This window comes from Moschus berezovskii, chromosome 6, assembly GCF_049115385.1.
Source record: "Moschus berezovskii isolate FMDL1 chromosome 6, NW_MosBer_1.0, whole genome shotgun sequence".
Taxonomy (NCBI): domain Eukaryota; kingdom Metazoa; phylum Chordata; class Mammalia; order Artiodactyla; family Moschidae; genus Moschus; species Moschus berezovskii.
The window spans coordinates 76,320,295-76,342,267 of NC_142465.1; the positions used below are offsets into that span (position 1 = coordinate 76,320,295).

The window sequence follows — 21,973 nt, forward strand, 5'->3', positions numbered from 1 at the left end:
TGCAGAATGTGGGAGTCAGGAAGTGAGGTTACTTGGGCAGTCATACGAACAGTGAGTGGGGAGTCCAGATTCAAACCCAGGACCACCTGGCACCAATGCTAGTGTTGCTTCTGGTATCAAGTTCTGCCACGCAGATGGAAGGGTAGTGTGATGTCTGCTCATTCGCTGGGTGACCTTAGATACCCTTCTCAGAAAGTATTCCTTCATTTCATTCAGAAAGGGGGTCAAATTACCTGCCACCAAGAAGTTCCTAGGTACCCAGCAGCTTGTTAGTAAAAGGTGATTGCTTCCGAATGAGAAACAGAATGCCAAAATCAAAAGGGTGACGTGAACATTGGGTAATTTCTCCCCCGTAGACAGTGTCAGGCTGGGGGCAGGTGCCCGGCAGGGCAGAGCGGGACTCAGCACTGGAGCCATTCCTGGGAGTGGCAGCAGCAAGTGGGACGGAAGGTGCGTGTGGGGAGGGCAGGGGCTCTCCGAGGGCCTCCCAGGTCTCTCGTCCCCAGTTCTATGATCCTGGGAAGCAGGAGCCACACTGTTTTTCCCCATCAGTGCGCCGCTCCCCCTCCTGGGGGAGCTGGCAGATCCGCAGCTGGCCTGTTGGCTGGGGACGCGTGGGCAGCGGAGCCTGGCATTTCTTTACAGGCCCTCACTGTCTCGCTCTTGTGCTGCTTTCTTCCCGTTCCCACGCCCCACCTCTGCAAGTCCCCAGGGATTCTGCTTTCTCCTGCAGTGCTGAGGGCAAAGGCCCTGGACGATGAGATAGACCAGGCCTTCCCCCTCCAAGGCTGCTCTGCCGGGACCCTCAATGCCTCATTGTATCTGGCCTCACAGACCCCATCCCCTCCCGGGGAGAGAACGCGGTGGGCGGTGTGCCGGTCAGCAAGTCCATGCCTGGTGCAAGCTGGCTGGAGTCCTCTCACTTGTGAGCTTTTTATTTTGCAAAGTTGTGGGATTCTTATTCATTCGAAGAGTCGGTCAGTCTTGAATGCCTTCAGCAAAGATTTCGGCGCTGTGCCAGGCGCTGGGGGTACCACTTAAAAAAACAGTCCTTAACCTGATCCTCAAGGAAGGTCTAGTCAGTGGGAGGCATGAGAAATAAATAGCAATTACTAATCTCCTAAAGCCATCACAGTAAGGGATGAGCAGTAAAGACAAGAACACAGCCGTCAGTTAAGGGCTGTTTCATCCTTCATTCACTGAACAAATAGTTACTGAGAAGCTGATATGCGACAGGCACCGTTCTAGGGGCTGGGAATACAGCGGAAGCAAAACAAAGTCCCCGCCTACGGGATCTTCTCTTCCAGAAAACAATACAATAAAATAAATTACATAATAGCATACCTTATATACCTCTGTAATATAATCGATACATTATATAATCAATATATATAATATTGATAGACGGTATTTATATAATATACATTATAATAATTATAACATTAACATTATTAATGTGCTTCCCAGGTGGCACTAGTGGTAAAGTACCCGCCTGCCAATGCAGGAGACATAAGACATGTGGGTTTGATCCCTGGGTCAGGAAGATCCCCTGGAAGAAGGCATGGCAACTCACTCCAGTATTCTTGCCTGGGGAATCCCATGGACAGAGGAGCCTGGAGGTCTACGGTCCATGGGGTTGCAAAAACTTGCATACAACTGAAGCGATTTAGCACACACACATACACGCACAAACTAATCACATAAAGCATACAATTGGTATATGATAGTTTATATTATATAATAATATTACATTAATATGTTGTAGTAATGTATCTAATCTATTAGCTATCAATCATCCATGTATCATCCATCTATTTACCTATCCACAGTTTCAGGCAGTGACAACTGCTTGAAGGGAAAAACTACATAGCTGAGCTTCAACTGTGGGAATGGTATGGTCTGGCAAGGTCTCTCTGAAGAGGTGGCATCTGATCAGATATTTCAATGGAAGTAACAGTGTGCGACATGGTGACATCTGTGGAGTGCTTTAGGAGAAAGGAAAAGCAGGTACAAAGACTGTCCCTGAAAGGCACAGACACGGTCCTACCCACGTCATGTGTTTCCCTCTCGGAACTAAGGGTACTTCTCACTTTACAGATGGGGAAACCAAGAGCTGGGGAGGTAGAGACACTAATTCACGGCCTCCCAGCTTACAGTAGGGAGAGCTGAGACCCACCCCAGGTGGTCTGCTTTGCCCATGTAAGGGCACCTTCAGCTGTGAAGCCACCTACCTGGGCAAGTCCCAGATGCTTTTTTGCAAAGAGGAGGGGTGCCAAATTCAACTTTGCAGAAGAAGGCAGTGAAAGGCACATGAGTAAACCAGGTTGAGGGGGGTTTCTGCCTTCCTCCTTGGCCTCTTCTGGCCCCAAAGCTGCCCCTCACCTGTGTGCACACCCATTCAGAGTTGAGAGAGAGAGAGGGCAGTGCCTCTCCCAAGTCCACATGGCTCACTCTGCTCACATTATTTAGGTTTCCACGCAGATCTCCTGCAAGAAGCCTCTCCTGATCACTCACTTCAAATACCAGTCACCTTTGAACTCTTCTTTGGCTTCAGCCTTTTCTCACAACCTGCCATTAGACTGCATATTTGTTTTCTAATTTGTTGTCAGTTTCCATAGCTTAAATCTCAGCTCCACAAAAACTACTGTCTGTTTTGTCCACTATTGTATCCTCTGTGCCTGGCACATCTTCAATGAGGGAAAGAAAGGAAAGTAGGAAAGCTCAGTGAGTGTGTAGCCACGTAAGAGAATTAAAGGAAACACTTTTCCAAACAGACACAGGCACCAAGAAGGGAGAGCAGAAACTGAGCTCTTTGTAATTTGCTGGAGGGTACCTGACACTCTAAATTTGCTCAGTAAATATTTGTTGCATGAATGAATATCCGGAATTTGAAACTCCAAGTTCAGGAAGCTCAGAAGACTTTGAGCAATTATGTGTGAAATAAACACGATTTTATAAAATTCTTTGATGAGATGTCTGAGAATTCTCAGGACAGAGGTTCAGGATGGAGAGCTGATCCTGACACAAAAGAATGATTTGAACAAGACATCCTCCTCCCTGAACCCTGGGGCATAACTTGCCCGACTGTAAAATGAGGACACACAGAAAACTCTAAGGGACTCTTCTAACTCGGGACCTCTAAGATTCTGTAAAGTAACTTCTCCATCTTGCCCCAAACATTCTCCCTGGAAACACTAAACCTAGAGCGGGTACTGGGGGTAGTTTCTGAGAGTCTTCAGTGCCTCTCCGCAAGTTCTTGTGTTACTTATGCTTGCTGGCTCCCTCTCTTCAACCCTCTCTGAGGTCTGACCTTCTAATGAGCAGAGACACATTATCAGCCGCTGAGGTTTGAACGGGTGCCTGTAATTTAGTGTTGCCTAATGCTGGACACTGAGAGCTGGGCTTGCATAATTAGGCTGGGGCCTCATTAACGTCTGCCTCCTTGGGTGTTTTTCATTCTTGGTTTCTCCTATCCTGTATTTTGAATCCCATCTGGCTGTATGGACACGGCTGCCCTTTTTTTTATTGCTCCATTGGGAAGCTAGGATTGAATCTGGGCCCAGAATGGCCACAACCATCCACAAAGCATGAATCTTAACATGCCCTGGAGTGGCCCCTGCTCTGCTCTCTAAATACAATTACGCAACTTTACTGAGAACCTGGGCTGTCTGAGTTGCTCTTGAGCACCTCGAGCTGGCTGGCAGTCCACTCTTAGTTTGGGTGTTTGACAGAAACCAGAGTAAGGGGTGCTATCAATTTAATTACTACAATTACCCGTGATTTAGCCAATTCATGTGTAATACTTTGCCATTTACAAAGCACTAGTAGAACCTGGCCTTGAGAAGAAATGTGGGCTGTTTTCTTTACCAGAGATTCCTAAGAGAGTTATTCTCTTCTGGCACCTGCCTGTCCCCACCCCATTCTTTACTGCTCTGCTCTGAGCCCCAGGAGACTGGAGGGCAGTGGTGCTTCTTTCTAGTGCCCACCCTGCTTCAGTGCCAAGACCTTGCAGGTAGTTAAGTTCCTTGACAACTACTGCTTCAATTACATGGCTCTCCTGCCCAAGTGTAGATGAAACCTTCCTGACTGAGTCTATTAATTCTACTTCCTCTCCTTGTCCCTTCATCCCTAATGACGATAATGATTTCTTGCTGTTGTTATTGGATGCCCCATGTTCCCTGAGTCCCAATAGTCTACTATAAGTGATTGCTTCATTAAAATCGCTATTTAAATTATTTGGGGGTGTATTGTTTTCTGCCTAGCGCCTGTCTGATACAATTCTTAATATCTGAAATGGAGCCTGGAATATAGAATAGGCCCTTAATAAACAGCTGTGGGATAAATGAATGAACAAACTTTCACATATAATATCTCATTTAATTCTTTTGAAACTATGTAAAATAATACAATCAATTTTAATAGATGAAAAGGCAGAGAGAGGTAGAACTTCATATCTGAGCAACAGATTTCTGAAGGAGAGCAACACACATCCTGTACCCTAGATGAGCCTAAGCCATACTCAGCACCCAAGAGAAATCCCTACTTCCTGCTGTTTCCTGCACAGACCCAGAGTCCAGTCAAGTCAGCCTGGGGTGGGCTCACAGGACCGGTGCTGTAGAGTGGACAAAATTTGTGGATTTAAAGACATTTGGGAACTCACCTGGCATAAAATCAGAGACCTGGATTCATATCCAAGGGCTACCCCTTTCTTCTAAAACGTGTATATATTTAAGGTGTACAGCGTATTTTGTCATGTGTTTAAGATGTACAACATGGTTTGATATATGCATACATTATGAAATGAAAACCATGATCAAGTTAATTAACATATCTATCACCTCACATACTGAACCCTTTTTTGTATGCTAAAAAAACACTTGAGATATAATCAGCAGATTTCAAGTATACTATACATATACTAGCAGAGACATTACTTTGCCAACAAAGGTCCGTCTAGTCAAGGCTATGGTTTTTCCCGTGGTCATGTATGGATGTGAGAGTTGGACTGTGAAGAAAGCTGATCGCCAAAGAATTGATGCTTTTGAACTGTGGTGTTGGAGAAGACTCTTGAGAGTCCCTTGGACTGCAAGGAGATCCAACCAGTCCATTCTAAAGGAGATCAGTCCTGGGTGTTCATTGGAAGGACTGATGCTAAAGCTGAAACTGCAATACTTTGGCCACCTCATGCGACGAGTTGACTCACTAGAAAAGACTCTGATGCTGGGAGAGATTGAGGGTGGGAAGAGAAGGGGACGACAGAGAATGAGATGGCTGGATGGCATCACCGACTCTGTGGACATGAGTTTGAGTGAACTCCGGGAGTTGGTGATGGACAGGGAGGCCTGGCGTGCTGTGATTCATGGGGTCGCAAAGAAACGGACACGACTGAGCGACTGAACTGAACTGAAACATATACTACAGTCAGTATACTGTACATTAGGTCTCCAGAACTTATTCATTTTATAACTGAAAGTGTAAACCCCTTGACAAACATCTCCCCATTCCTCCCACTCACCAGTCACCACCATTCTATTCTTTGTTACTACAATTGCAAATTTTTTAGATTTCACATATAAATGAGATCATGCAATATTTATCTGTCTCTGACTTAATTCACTTAGCATAATGTCCTATAGGTCTATCCATGTTATTGCAAATGGCAAGACTTCATTCTTTTTAAGGCTGGATAACATTTATACACACACACAAACACACATATATATAATTTTTTTAATCCATTAATCCACTGATGTACATGTGGATTGTCTCCACACCTTGGATACTATGAATAATGTTGCAATAAACATAGGAGTAGAGATATATTTTCAACATAGTGATTTTGTTTCCTTTGGATATGACCCAGAAGTGAGATTTCTGGGTCATACAAAAGCTTTATTTTTAATTTTTCAAGGAAATTTCATATTGTTTTCCGTAATGGCTATACTAATTTACACTCCCACCAACAATCCACAAGGATTCTCTTTTTTCCACATCCTCACCCACACTTATCTTTTCATTTTTGATATCAGTCATCCTAACAGGTGTGAGGCAGTATCTCATTGTGGTTTTGATATGCATTTCCCTGATGATTAGCAGCTTTTCAAAGACCAGTGTCCATTTATATATCTCATTTTGAAAAAAATGTCTGTTCAGACCCTTTACCAATTTTTTAAATTAGGTTATTTGGTTTTGCTATTAAGTTGTTATGAGTTCTTTATATATTTTAGATATTAACCCCTTAGAAAAATGGCTCGCCTTTTCATTTTGTTGATGTTTCCTTTGTTGTGTAGACTTATTTTTAGTTTTAGATTAGTTTTCTTCCTGTGATTTATTTCTGGTTTCATATAACTGTGGTCTGAACAGATATCTGATATAACTTCAATCTTCTTAATTTTGTTAAGACTTGTTTTGTGCCTAACATATAATTTATCCTGGAGAATGTTCCATATGCACTTGAGAATGTATATTCTGCTGTTCTTGGACAGAATGTTCTGTGTATGTCTGTTGGGTCCATTTGGTCTAACATATAGTTCAAGACTAATGTTCTTACTGATTTCTTGTCTGAATGATCCAGTGATGAAAGTGGAGTCTTGAAGTTCTCTATTATTATGGTATTGCTATCTACTTTTCCCTTCATATTTGTCAATATTTGCTTTACAATTTTATGTGCTCTAATGTTGGGCACATATATATTTACAATTGTTGGATCCTCTTGAATAGATTGCTTTTTCATCATATAATGTCACTTTTGTCTCTTATTACAGTTTTTAACTTAAAGGCTATTTTGTCTGAAATCAGCATAGCTACCCCTGCTCTGTTTTGGCTCTTATTTGCATGGGATATCTTTTTCCATCCCTTCACTTTCAGTCTAAGTATGTCTTTATAGCTAAAGTGAGTCTCTTTTAAGCAGCATCCTTTTTCTTTTAATTCATTCAGTCATCCTATGTCTTTTCATTGAAAATTTTAATCTATTTACATTTAAGGTAATTATTTAAAGTATCATTGCCATTTTGTTTATTTATTGTTTTATTTTCTTAGGCCATCCTCTATGGCACATGGGATTTTAGTAATCTGAGCAGGGATTAAACCTTCACACCTTGCATTGGGAGCATGAAGTCTTAAGCACAGACTGCCAGGGAAATCCCTGCCATTTTCCTAATTGCTTCTTGGCTGGTCTGCTGTTTCTTTGTTCCTTTACTCCTCCCTTGCTGGTTTCCTTTATGATTTGATACTTTTCTGTGCAGGCATGCTAAGTTGCTTCAGTCATGTCCAACTCTTTGTGACCCTATGGACTGTAGCTCTCCAGGCTCCTCTGTCCATGGGATTCTCCAGGTAAGAATACTGGAGTGGGTTGCCGTGCCTTCCTCCAGGGGATCTCTCCAACCCAGGGATTGAACCCTGGATCTCTTATATCTACCTGCACTGGTAAGCAGGTTCTTTACTACTAGCAACACCTGGGAAGTCCACTTTTCAGTAGTAGCTTGCTTTGAATTCTTTGTTTTACTGTTTTGTGTATCTCCTATAGGGTTTTGCTTTATGGGTACCATGAGGCTTACATAAAGCATTTTATAGTTACAACAGTCTTATCTTAAGTTGATAACAACCTAACTTTATTTCCATATAAAAACTACTCTTTTACTTGCCCCTCCCTACAGTCTATGTTTTTGATGCCACAATTTATATCTTTTTATTTTGCATATTCATTAATGAATCATTGTGGCTATTGTTATTTTTAACACTTTTGCTTTTTAACTTTTTTACTAGACTTAAAAGTTATTTACACACCACCATTATAGTATTAGAGTATCCTTAGAGTATTCTTGAAAAGTGAAAGTGAAAGTTGCTCAGTCATGTCTGACTCTTTGCAACCCCCTGGATTATACAGTCCATGGAATTCTCCAGGCAAGAATACTGGAGTGGGTAGCCGTTCCCTTCTCTAGGGGATTTTCCCAACCCAGGGATTGAACCCAGGTCTCCCATCTTTCAGACAGATTTCTTACCATCTGAGCCACCAGGAAAGCATTCTTAATCTGACCAAATACTTACCTTTATCAGTTTTATAGGGGCTTCTATGATGGCTCAGATGGTAGAAAAAATATGCCTGCATTGCAGGAGACCCTGGTTCAATCCCTGGGTAGGGAAGATCCCCTACAGAAGGGAACAGTTGCCCACTCCAGTATTCTTGCCTGGAGAATTCCATGGACAGAAGAGCATGGAGGGCTACAGTACATGGGATCACAAAGAATCAGACATGATTGAGTGACTAACACTTTCACTTCTTTCATCAGTTTTGTTTTCGTTTTACTAATGAGTATCTTCTTGTTTTTCTAAGTTCCCACTGTCTAAAATTCAGATTCTTGGATCTCAGTGTTTGTCTGATGGTATTTTTGTGTACTGCTCATAAGGCATACTACTTTAATGCCTCTCCATGTGCAGGGATGCTGTTTCAGTTGTGTCCAACTTTTGCAACCCTATGGACTACAGCCTGCCAGGCTCCTCTGTCCATAAGATTCCCTGGGCAAGAATACCGGAGTGGGTTGCCAGGCCCTCCTCCATGGGATTTTCCCAACCCAGGGATCAAATCCTTTCTTATGTCTCCTCCAGGCAGGTTCTTTACCACTAGCACTACCTGGGAAGCTCTTACTGCCTCTCTAAGCAGCTCTAACTGTGAAATAGTCTTCCCTTGTTAAAGAGGCAGTCCAGTAAGTGCTGACGCAAACACTATGGGACCAAGTACCTAGGCCTGAATCCTAGTTTTGCCCCTTACTGGCTGGAGACCTTGATTCCATTGCCCAACTTCAGTCTTCTCACCTGGAAAATGTGGATGGTAATAGTACACACTTTACAGGGCTGTTGAAAGGATGAAATGAGTCAATACATGTTAAGTGCTTGGGACAGTGCCTAGCACATAAGAAATGCTATAAAGTGTTGGGTTACGCAGATAAAAATTCATGAATTCTGTATGTGCAAGTCAAGCTGGCTTCATCAAAAAGGATTTTTTTTTTTTTTTGGCTCTAGTTTGGAGATGAGCCTGGAGTCAGGGCCTTGAATAACATCATCAGGTCACTGACTCTTATTTTCTATCTTTGCTGTGTTTTCCTTTGCTTTTGTTTCATTCTTAGCAGATCCTTCCCTCCAGGACAAACAGCCATGGCCACCAGCAGCTCCAGGAGACCATTCCACTGGCTCAGCAGCCCCAGCAGAACAAATATGTCTCTTACCCAAGAATTCCAACAAAGGTCTCACATGAATTCTCATTGACTGGCTTGGATCCCAGGCTCTCCCTCCTAAACAGTGTGATATTCTGATTCTAGGCAAGGGAGAAAGCAAGGGAATTCCAGAGAAACATCTACTTCTGCTTCATTGACTACATTAAAGCCTCTGACTGTGTGGATCACAACATGCTGTGGAAAATTCTTAAAGAGCTGGGAATACCAGACCACCTTACCTGTCTCCTGAGAAACCTGTATACAGGTCAAGAAGCAACAATTAGAACTGGACATGGAACAATGGACTAGTTCAAAATTGGGAAAGGAGTAAAATAAGGCTGTATATCGTCACCCTGCTTATTTAACTTATACACAGAGTATATCATGTGAAACTCCAGGCTGGATGAATCACAAGCTGGAATTAAGGTTTCCAGGAGAAATAGCAACAATCTCAGATATGCAGATGATAGCACTCTAATAGCAGAAAGTTAAGAGGAACTAAAGAGGTTCTTGATGACAGTGAAGTGAATAAGTGAAGTTGCTCAGTCGTGTCCGACTCTGTGACCTCATGGACTGGAGCCTTCCACGCTCCTCCGTCCATAGGATTTTCCAGCCAAGAGTACTGGAGTGGGTTGCCATTTACTTCTCCAGGCGATCTTCCCGACCCAGGGATCGAACCCAGGTCTTCTGAGTTGCAGGCAGACGCTTTACCAACTGAGCCACCAGGGAAGCCCTGGTGAGGCCCATGATGAGGGTGAAAGAGGAGTGAAAAAGTTGGCTTAAAACTCAACATTCAAAAATCTAAGATCTTGGCATCCAGTCCCATCACTTCACAGCAAATAGATGGGGAAAAAGTGGAAACAGTGACAGATTTTATTTTCTGGGGCTCCAAAATCACTGCAGATGGTCTAAAGCCACAAAATTAAAAGTTGTTTGCTCCTTGGAAGGAAAGCTATGACAAACCCAGACAGCATATTAAAAAGCAAAGACATCACTTCGCAGACAAAGGTCCATATAGTCAAAGCTATGGCTTTTCCAGTAGTCATATACAGATGTGAGAGTTGAACCATAAGTAAGGCTGAGAACCCAAGAATTGATGTTTTTAAATTGTGGTGCTGTAGTACTCTTGCCTGGAAAATCCCATGGACAGAGGAGCCTGGTAGGTTACAGTCCATGGGATCACAAAGAGTCCAACACGACTGAGCGACCTCACTTTCACTTTTCACTTTCACACATTGGAGAAGGAAATGGCAACCCACTCCAGTGTTCTTGCCTGGAGAATCCCAGGGACGGCGGAGCCTGGTGGGTTGCCGTCTATGGGGTTGCACAGAGTCAGACACGACTGAAGCGACTTAGCAGCAGCAGCAGAAGACCCTTGAGAGTCCTTGGACAGCAAGGAGCTCAAACCAGTCAATCCTAAAGGAAATCAACCCTGAACATTCACTAGAAGCACTGATGCTGAAGCTGAAGCTCCACTCTGGCTACCTGATATGAAGAACTGACTTATTGGAAAAGACCTTGACACTGGGAAAGATTGAAGGCAAAAGAAGGGGACAGCAGGTAGACAGCATCACCAACTCAACAGGCATGAATCTGAGCAAACTCTGGGACACAGTCAAGTACAAGGAAGCCTCGTGTGCTGCAGTCCATGGGGTCACAAAGAGTCAGACATGACTTAGCAACTGAACAACAACAACTTGAATCCACTACTGCTTCCAAGGGTGAATCTCCCCTACAATGTCTGGGTGTCCTCTGACCATGGGAGAAACAAGGATATGAGATGGGGGACAGGGGTGTTGTGAACTGAGGGACAAAGAGTAGTCCAATGTTCCTGCCCGTCTATGGGTAAGGGTGGCTGAAGACATTCAGTGGGCTCAGGTGAGGGACTATTTACCAATTTCTATAGAAAAATTTCAGTACTGCCATACACACCATTCAGATTATCAGCCTGTTGATATATATTTATTTAAATTTATCACATTCAGTTCAGTTCAGTTCAGTCGCTCAGTCGTGTCCGACTCTTTGCGACCCCATGAATCACAGCACGCCAGGCCTCCCTGTCCATCACCACCTCCCGGAGTTCACTCAAACTCATGTCCATTGAGTCGGTGATGCCATCCAGCCATCTCATTCTCTGTCGTCCCCGTGTTCATTGGAAGGACTGATGCTAAAGCTGAAACTCCAATACTTATCACATTAGTTGTGTTATCTATAATACCTGTTCTGCATTGGCTTTTCTCCTTTTGTCTTCTCTTATTATTTCTATTTTTCTCTTATCATCTTTAAGTACTATATTCCATTTTTATTTTCAGTAATTACCACAGAGATAAGCTTTAGTTATTCTTTCATTCTTTAATTTTCATTTTTAACTTCTTGAAGCCTATTAATAATCAATATATTGACTTTCCTCTCTGATAATACAAGGGCCTCAATATATCTTAATTCTATTTAACCCCAGAATCTACTTACTGTGGTATATTTTAATCCTTCATATATTTTTCAAATCCATAAGATATTATTATTACTGCTGTTTTTTGAAGATAACACTTATTAGCATTTCCACCTTCTTTGCTCTTCACGTCTTCTTGCTGTTTTATGTTATAATGAGGTCATTTTCTTTTTACTTGAAGTACATACTTTACAATTTCCCTCAGTGAGGTCTTTGTGAATATTTTTGTTTTCCCTTATTTCATAAAATACTTTCACTTCATTAACACCTTTTCAATGCTGTTTAATATGTCATTAAACACAACACTTCTAATAATGTTGGTTACTGTAGTTTTCCTTTCTAGAAGTTCTTTTTGATTTTAATAAAACTTGTTCTGTCATTTTTTTTATAGTTTCCTGTTCCTTGCAAACATCTTCCAATCTGATTTTTTTCAACTTAATATGTAGGATTTTTTTCTTTTAAGAATGTGTGTCTGATCATTCCAATATATGGTGTCTTTGAGGGTACCTTTCTGCTGTCTATATTTCCTGTTTCTTCTCATTCATGGTGTCTGTGCCTTATTATTCTTTCCTATGTGCTAGCCATTATACAAAAAATTATCTGAATAATTATTTGAAGCCTAGGCTGAAACTGCCTTCCACTACACAGGATTTGCTTTTACTTCTTGCATGTCTGGGATTACCATAAATTAAGATTCATGTTCGAGGTTCCCTGGAAGGTCAATCAAAGTGCAATTCAAGCTTCAGTTACTTGTGAGGACTCACATACGTATGGTTCACATTTACCTTGAGATGTAGTCCTTTGAAGTCTCAGCTTATTTTGGGGAGGCCTTACAATTACATCCTAAGTAACCCTGGTTATTGATTTCTTTCTCCCTTGCCCCTGCTAGACTATCAAAACCAATTTTCACGTTTGTTGAACTTAGCAATACTCACAGGAAAAATGAAGCTTCTGTACTCATTTCTCTCTCTGGATTTCCACTTTCCCATCATTCACTTCCTGGCAAGTCCTTACTACCATGTCAGCTCTTTGATGGCTTTGAAGCTATCATTATTTACAACTAGCTTTGAAGCTGTTTCCAGATAATCTAGAATTGGTCTACCATTATTGGAAATAGGAAGCCATGTGATATCTTCCTTGGCACACGGCAGGTACTCAGTAAATGATGGCTGAATTAGTTGAATTACCATAATTTCCTAAACATACTCCCTTTTTTATGTTTGTACAAGAACTGTTTCCTATTCTTAAAACACATAGGATGCTCATTAGAACAAATATCACCTTTTCCTCAAAGTTATTCCTGTGGTCTCTACTTTCCCAAACATGAATCCTATTTATTCTTCATCTGAATCCTCACAAGATCTGGTCTGTATCATTCTCTGGGTACTTAACTAGATAGAAATGTTTTAATATGCTCTTTATCGCTCCTCCAGATTTATACTTTCTTGACATTCCTGGGCTTCTGAAGAATTCCCTCATGTCCAGTCTAGTTCAGCATATATTACAAACAGATTTGGGTGGGTGGGTGGGAATACTATATCCAGTACTTTTAGGTGTGGTGTCCTGAGAAGGGAGTCTCTGAACATTTATTCTTCCCTACTGCTGGAAGCAGAATGCAGCCTATTTTAAAAAATCTCTTACACTTTTACAGCACTTTATAATTATTAACAATATTATATTAATATGGTTATTATTATTATATTTTTGTTATAATATTTTTATTAATTAAATTAATTATTTAATTTATAATTGTTATAATATTAACAATAGGGTGTTCTCACATACTTGCCGTCTACTTTCATATTCACTATCATCGTGCGGCAGATGAGAATCAGAGGGCAAGAGAGACTAAATAATATAACTGAACAGAATCACAAAGTCAGAAATGAAACCCAAGTCTTCTTTCTCTAAGCCCAGGGATCATTCCAGGGGACTCAGCTGCTTCCCCATATTATTTGTGCCATTAGTCATTAATGTGCAATAATATCTAAACTCTCTGGAAGCATACAATCTATACACGAACGCTTGTGCAGTACAGGAGTTAGGTTGCAGGCCACAAACAGAGGGCTGGCTCTGGCAGATACGTCCTACACACCTCTGGGATGAAGGCTTTCTGCACCTTGGTCTTCCTTACCTCACAACCTTGGTTCCATTTCTCATGACTTGCATGTCCACCATACAGCCCCCAGTAACATAGGCAGCTAGATTCAACTCTGAGAATTCGGCCTAAAAGAGAAAGCAAAACAATAAGGATTCACAAAATACTAGGGATGCCAATGACTTATAACATTTATATGTGCCAAATATACATTTAAATCTCATGTGAAATTAGTAATATTATTTATCTCCTTTTTTGAAGTTGAAGACACTGAAATGCAGAGAGGCATGGTGACATGTCCAAGGTTACATCACTACTAATTTCTACCTCCTGGAAGGTGGAAGAAGGTTCTCTAACTCTAGGGGAGTGGACAGGCAGGGGGAGAGAGAGATAGGTGGTAGTGGTATAGAGAAACTCCATAGCTACCAAGAGAGGGACAGAGACAAGAGATATAAGCAGTATTCATTTTTTTGGTTCCCACTAAGGATTATTCTTCATGTTTATGTGCCAACTACAGTGCCGCATTTGTGTTTTACTAGATATTTCTGTATCCTTCTAAATTCATCTTTTTGTTGGCTTATTTGGTTGAGCAAGCTTTAAAAATTTCTGTTGCTATTCCTATGGAATGTGTGTGTACTAAGTAGCTTCAGTTGACTCTGTGCAACTCTACGGACTGTAGCCTGCCAGGCTCCTCTGTCCACAGGATTCTTCAAGCAAGAATACTGGAGGGGGTTGCCATGCACTCCTCCAAGGGATCTTCCCAACCCAGGGATCGAACCTGCATTTCTTATGTCCCCTGCATTGGCAGGTGGGTTCTTTACCACTAGCGCTACCTTTCCTATGGAATACATCCCTCTTACCAGATTAGATGCTTCCTGGGGATAGTGACTTGATGTTATAACCATTTCCTAGGTTTGCCATAACAAAGTACCCCACTAGGTGGCTTAAACACAGAAAACTGTGCTTTCTCACAGCTGTGGAGGCTAGAAGTTCAAAATCAAGGTGTGGGTGGCACTGGTTCTTTCTGAGGGCCATGCAAGGAAGCTCTGTTGAAAGTTTTTCTCATTGGCTTGTACGTGGCCACCTTCTCTCTGTCGCTTATCAGTATGTTTTCCCTCTATGCAAGTCTCTGTAGCCATTCTACCAGTCATACTGGATTAGGACCCACCCTACTGACTTCACTTTAACTTGATTATCTCTGTAAAGATCCTATCTCCACATACCTGTGTCCAAATAAGGTCACATTCTGAGGCACTGGGCCTTAGGACTTTAACACATGAATTTTAGGAGACGTAATTCAACCTGTAACCCCACTCTAGAAAATGCATAATACTAGACTGACTTATACAGAAACCAAAAGCTATTTCTTTGGATTTAATGAATAAAAATAACTGCTCACATACATGCAACACTCACTATGTGCCAGGTACTGTCCTAAGCATTTTACACGTATGAATTGATTTAATCCTCATACTTGTCTACATGAAAAACCAAGGCAGAGAGAGATCAAATAACTTGCACACTGTCACACAGTAGGTAGCAGAGCCAGGATTTAACCCCAGGCAGTCTGGCTCCAGCCTGTCTTTTAACTGCAGCACCCCACTGTCCCCACTGTTTAGCTAAATAAGGCATTAGGTGGATTGCAACTGGGAATTTTAGGGACCTAAAAATAAACCACTCAAAGATAAAAACAAGTTTACAGTAAAGGGCGATATCATTTCATGGTGACTTAAATGTATCCCCTTGGAATCATTTACCAGAAATTATGACCAAAGACCTAGCTATCTTCCTGGATGGCATTAAAGCAAACCCAGAGTGCTTGTGTCTCTTGTTTTAATTAATAACCTCATTATGCTATGGAAAGGTGAAAAGCAAAGAGCTCTGTAATGAGGCCAGGTTGGTAAACAGTGGTAATGACCCAGTTATTAAATCTAATGCCTTAAAAATTCAGCCCATCATGTTCAAGATATTTCATTGGTAAGATTACAAAGAAGAATTAGCAAGAAAAGTTGCTGCTTGTGTGGAGAAAAAGAAGTTAAAAGAAAGTTGCAACACAGAATTGCTGGGCACAAGATATATGAAGAAAAGGAGTGAGTCAGAATCTTGGATGGTAAAATCTCTAACTAGATGGCAAAGACCCAGGGGCTATCTTGTTGATCAAATGGAAAGAGAAATACCTGGACAGAAGCACCCTCGGGCTTGGATACACAAGTCAGAAGTTCATCTGGTTAGATCTGAGTGTCTGCAGTTGTCTCCTAGTCATAGTTTATGAGTAATTATAGGAGGTAGATTCCTGGGTTATAGGGCAGCAAGCCTCTGCTAGATCAAGCACAGAGAGCTGGAGTAGCAAAGAAAGGGAACTTTCCTATATTTATCTCTCTAAAAATTTCAACAACCATGGAAATGAACATAGAAGTATCCAACCATCTCTCCTTCAAGACAGCAGGATGACCCTGCTGGTAGAATCCTAAATATCAGGGCCTGGAGAGCTCTCATAGACTGTAGTGGGTTAAATTGATTCCCCTAAAAGATATGTCCAAGTCCCAACCCTTGATACCTGTGAATGTGACGGTGTATGGAAACAGAGTCTTTGCAAATATAATTAAGGCTCTCAGATCCTGGATGAGAGTGGACCCTAAATATAATCAGATGTATTTATAAAAGAAGAGAAGGGGAGACAGAGGGACCCAGGAAAGAAGGCTGCATGAAGATGGAGGCAGAGACTGGAGTTACACTGCCCCAAAACCAAGGAACAACAGGAGTTATTAGAAGGTGGAAGAAGCAAGGAAGGACAGTCTTCAGAGGGAGTACAGATCTGTTGACACCTTGATTCCAATTTCTGGCCTCTGAGGGGATAATTTCTTTTATTTTAAGCCACCAAGTTGTAGTAATTTGTTACAACAATCCTAGAAAAGTAATAAAATAATTTTGGAAATTTGATCCATTTTAGTATTGCATGCAAAGGCATCAGGGTTCAAAGAATGTCAATTGGTTTAGGTAAGGCTCCTTTATCCACTTCAGCAAACACATCCTCAAATACATATACGCATACATGCACAAAATAAAGCACCACTATGAGAGTCATGTTTCTGCATTTTCTGCATAAGTTAACCTTTTGACCTCAAAAACATTTTGGTCCCAATTATTTTTAATGTGATGTCTCTTTATACTAGGCAGGGTGGTATAGATATATAAATATTCAAAGAAACTACATTTTCTCAATATCTGATGATTTTGGTCAAGTTACTGACTGCTTAGAATCTCAGTTTTGACATCTCTAAAATGGAAGCAATAATCTCAGTGGTATCTAGCTTTAAAACTGTTAGTAAAGATTCAAGATGGTGTGTATGAGACGCCTAGCACAGAGCTGAGACATACATAGGAGGAAGATCTCTGTAAACAGCTATCATTATTATATTCAAATAGTTAACTGTCTTAGCTAGAGTAAATTGAAATGCATAAAAAATGGTATAACCAGAAAAAGAGCAACCCTTTTAAATATTTATAACATAAACAATTTTTAAAATATTAAGGCATACAATATAAAGAGTAAAGATTTCTGCTTAATTAAGTCCACAGTGGAGTAATAGGGACTATATTGACACTCTCATCTTAAACTTCGAAAGCCAGACAAAATACATGAATAGTTTTCAGACACTGAACAACAGGCATTGCAGGACTATGACCTTGCAGAAAGGAAACACATGAAATTACCTCTGTGACTGCCCTAGCTGACTGCCTGGAGGCAGTTTTCAGGCGTGGGAGAATGCAATCAGTGCCTAGCAGTCTCACTAAGCTGAAGAGTCAAACGTTAGAAATCAGGGAGGCTGGAGAAGGCAATGACAACCCACTCCAGTACTCTTGCCTGCAATATCCCATGGACGGAGGAACCTGGTAAGCTACAGTCCATGGGGTCGCAAAGAGTCGGAGCGACTGAGCAACTTCATTTTCACTTTTCACTTTCACGCATTGGAGAAGGAAATGGCAACCCACTCCAGTGTTCTTGCCTGGAGAATCCCAGGGACAGAGGAGCCTGGTGGGCAGCAGTCTATGGGGTCACACAGAGTTGGACATGACTGATGCGACTTAGCAGCAGCAGCAGCAGAGGTGGCTAGAATTTGCAGGGCAGAATAAAGGAAAGATACAACTGCACAGAAAAAGGCCTCCAGGCTGATCTGTAAGTCTTTGGCTGTGTACTGATATGAAATGCATGAAAGGAAACTTCTCAGGGCCAGTGACAGACTATCAGAAAACAGTAGACTCAATACTCCAGAACACACACAGGGCTGGGGATAGTTCGTGTTCTCAGCAGGTAAAGTGTAAAGACTTTGTAATAAGAGTAGAGTTCTCAAAAATTTAGTAGTGGGACTAAATGAGCCCTGGATCAGTGTGCTCTGGATCTAGGATGACCAATTTGTCCTAGTTACCTAGAGCTTTCTCAACTTTGCAGAAGCTCCCCTCAGTCTCAGGTTTTCAAATTTGATGAAAACTATAAACCTACAGGACTAAGAAATTCAATGACTCTCAAGCAGAAGAAACATAAAGAAAATCATACCTAAATACATAGTAATCAGCTTACTAACAAACCAGCAATGAACACAAAACCCTCAAAGCGATCAGAGGGGAAAAATATACTTTACATAAAGAGAGGCAAAGAATGACAGTAGGGCTTCCCTGGTGACTCAATGGTGAAGAATCCACCTGTCAATGCAGAAGACACAGGTTCAATCCCTGATCTGGAGAGATCCCACATGATACGAAGCAACAAAGCCCATGTGTCACAAATACTGAGCCTGTGCTCTGATGACTTTTTTTCTTCAAAGACTTCTTAATTTGAATTAGGGTGAAGTTGTTATAGTCTGCCATGCCTGTAGGCAACTCACTTTCACTTCACATTTTTCCATAAAAAGTGCATTTGTAAATATTCTCGGACTTGGAAGGAAGTCTGTTTCTTTTGTGTCAGTGTACTTCTCTGCTTCTCAAGGTGAATCATTGACTGCAAGACAACAGTATGAATTATGGGAGCTCATCACACATGCAAAAGTAGAATGTGTAACAAGAACACAAAGATGGAAACGGAAATGTACTGTTAAAAGGTTCTTACACTGTATATAAAGTGGTACAACATTATTTAAAGATCAGTTCAGTTCAGATGCTAGTCATGTCCAACTCTTTGTGACTCCATGGACTGCAGCACGTCAGGCTTTCCTGTCCATCGCCAGCTCCCAGAGTTTACTCAAACTCATAGATCTTGATAAATTAAAGCTATGGTAAACCTTAGACGAATGCCTCAAAAAAACAGGGATAGCTAAATTAAATTTCACAAATTTTAATTTTATGGATTGATGGATCTTAATTGATCTGTGGTTGCATAATCAATACCAACTTCCCAGATGGTGCTAGCCGTAAAAAACCCACCTGTCAATGCAGGAGACATAAGAGATGTGGGTTTGATCCCTTAATTGGGAAGATCCCCTGGAGAAGGAAAAGCCAACCCACTCCATTATTCTTGCCTGGAGAAGCCCATGGGCAGAGGAGCCTGGTGGTCGACAGTCCACATAGTTGCAAAGAGCTGGACACAACTGAAGCAACTTAGCATGAGCAATCAATATCAAGATGAAAACTGGTAACAATTCCAGCCTCTCTGAATACTGTCAACTTCGATATAACTGACATCAACTTTCACACCCTGATGCTACCACTTTGATATCTTCTATTTCTGTAGCTTAGTTCTGTATGTTCTTGAACTTCATATGAATCTCAGAGTATATATTCTTTGGTATTTGCCTTTTTTCACTCATCATTATATCTGTGTGATTCATTCATGCTGTTGGGCTTAGAACAAATCATTTTATTTCTGTGTAGTGCTTCAATGCCTGCACAGGTGTGTGTGCTAAGTCTCTTCAGTCGTGTATGACTCTTTGTGACCCTATGGGCTGTACCCTGCCAGGCTCCTCTGTCCATGGAATTCTCCAGGCAAGAATACTGGAGAGGGTTGCCTTGCCCTCCTGTACAATAATACATTTATCTGTTCTGCTGATAATGGACACCTGGAGTATTTCTAGTCATTGGCTATTAAGAAAAAAGCTGTTATGCACATTCTTGTACATGTCTTTTGGTGAACATATACTCTCATTTCTTTTGGGTATATTCCTAGGAGTGAAATTGTTGGGTCATGGACACCATTAAAGACAGGTAGGTTTTCACAGCAGCGTATGTAAGGTCTTTGTATGTTGTTACACTTGTTAAAACCAGGTGTGGGAGGTTTTCAATACTGACCTCAATGATACCTGAAAATGCTAGACTATCTGAGTTTTTCTGTTTATGACTTTTATTAAGCATCTACACGGAGGAATCAAAGAATAGTGGAAAAGAAACTGGTTTGAAGTCTGGGGTCAAGGGATCTAAATTTCAGATTTACACTGACCAAGTGTATGGCCTTAGGCAAACCCCTCTTTCTCTCTCCACTTTAATCCTCTTCATCTTCAAAATGAGTTATCATCAACTGAATCAATTATGTCCATGGTCTGTTTCATTTTTACCTCTCTTTCTTTCTTAATCAGTGTCTCCCAATGATCACGGAAGGAAAATACTGTTACCACAGCATCAGTTCAGTTCCGTTCAGTTCAGTTGCTCAGTCGTGTCCGACTCTCCGCGACCCCATGAATCCCAGCACACCAGGCCTCCCTGTCCATCACCAACTCCCTGAGTTCATTCAAACCCATGTCCATCGAGTCGGTGATGTCATCCAGCCATCTCATTCTCTGTTGTCCCCTTCTCCTCCCGCCCCCAATCCCTCCCAGCATCAGAATCTTTTCCAGTGAGTCAACTCGTCACATGAGGTGGCCAAAGTATTGGAGTTTAAGCTTTTGATCTCCTCTAGAATGGACTGGTTGGATCTCCTTGCAGTCCAATTCAAAAGCATCAATTCTTCGGCGATCAGCTTTCTTCACAGTCCAACTCTCACATCCACACATGACCACGGGAAAAACTGTATACCTTATGAAAAAGAAATGCCAAGCAATCATACTTTCATTAGAAAGCTGTTTACCACTTTATATCCAGCTCCTGGTACACAGGAGGTATTGAAAACATACTTGTGGAATGAAGTGTTATTTTTACACTTTGGAGATGAATGGACAACTACAATACCTACACATGCTAAATAATTCACCTTCTGAAACTGCCCCACTGCCAGATCCACAAGACCATAGCAAGGAGGAGGGTGGTTCCAGGGAGAAAGGAGGAGAAAGGCCCAATCTAAGTTTTCAAGAACAAAAGCACAGTTGAGAACACAGGGCTTTCAGGTCAATGAAGCAGTGAGATGTCTTCTGTTGTTGGAGCATGGAGTATGTGGAGGAACACAATTGGACAGAGCTAGAAAAGTGGCTGGGAGGCCAATTCTGAGGATTTTGAATTTCCTGTGAAGGAACTGCACTCTATAGGGTAGTATTCTATTGCTGCCACAACAAATTACCACAAATGTAACAATTGCAGAAAACACAAATGTACTGACTCACTGCTCTATATACATCAGAAGTCCATGTTAGCTCAGCTGGTTTCTGTTCTAGGTTTCACAAAGCCAAAATCAAGGTATCAGCCATCTGGACTCTTTCTGGGAGGTTTTGGGAAGAATCTGCTTCCGAGTTTGCTGAATTGAGCTCTCTGCAGCTATAGGACTGAGGTTCTACTTCCTTGCTTCTCAGCTGGGAGACTGTCCCAGCTCCTTGTCACATTGTACTCCCCATCTTCAAACTTGTCATGGCATGTCAAGTCCTTCTTATTCTCCAAAGTTTTCTGACTTCCCTTTTGTCGCATCTTCCTCTCTAGCCAGAGAAAGTTCTGTTTTTAAGGGCTCCTGTGGTCAGACTGGCCCACTTGGGTAATCAGAGATACTCTTCTTATCTTAAAGTCCATAATTGTAATCACATCATCATCTCCCTTCTAAGTATCATTTTCACAGATTCCAGGGATCTTTGGGAGACCACTGGGAAACACGAAGGGCTGTGTTATAAGTGAGTGATAAATACTGAACCACAAGTATTTACATAGCACTTTCTAAGTTCCAGGCTCTATTATCAATGCTAGTTATGGTTGGAATCATATCCATTAACAAGATCTCTTCTATAGCACCCTCGATCACAAGGAAATACAAGCACCTGTTTATAATTAAACACATGTCCAGCTCCATGAAAACTCATGACACTCATGAGTGCG

At 41.5% G+C, this 21,973-nt stretch overlaps 1 protein-coding gene across 1 annotated transcript in view; it reads right to left on the minus strand.

Annotated features, from left to right (window-relative positions):
* Positions 1-21,973, minus strand: part of SYN3 (synapsin III) — a 446,058-nt gene that overhangs the window by 369,362 nt on the left and 54,723 nt on the right. The window contains exon 3 of the mRNA XM_055394942.2: positions 13,793-13,884. Coding sequence (XP_055250917.1) covers positions 13,793-13,884 — 92 coding nt within the window. The remainder of the gene's footprint in view (positions 1-13,792; positions 13,885-21,973) is intronic.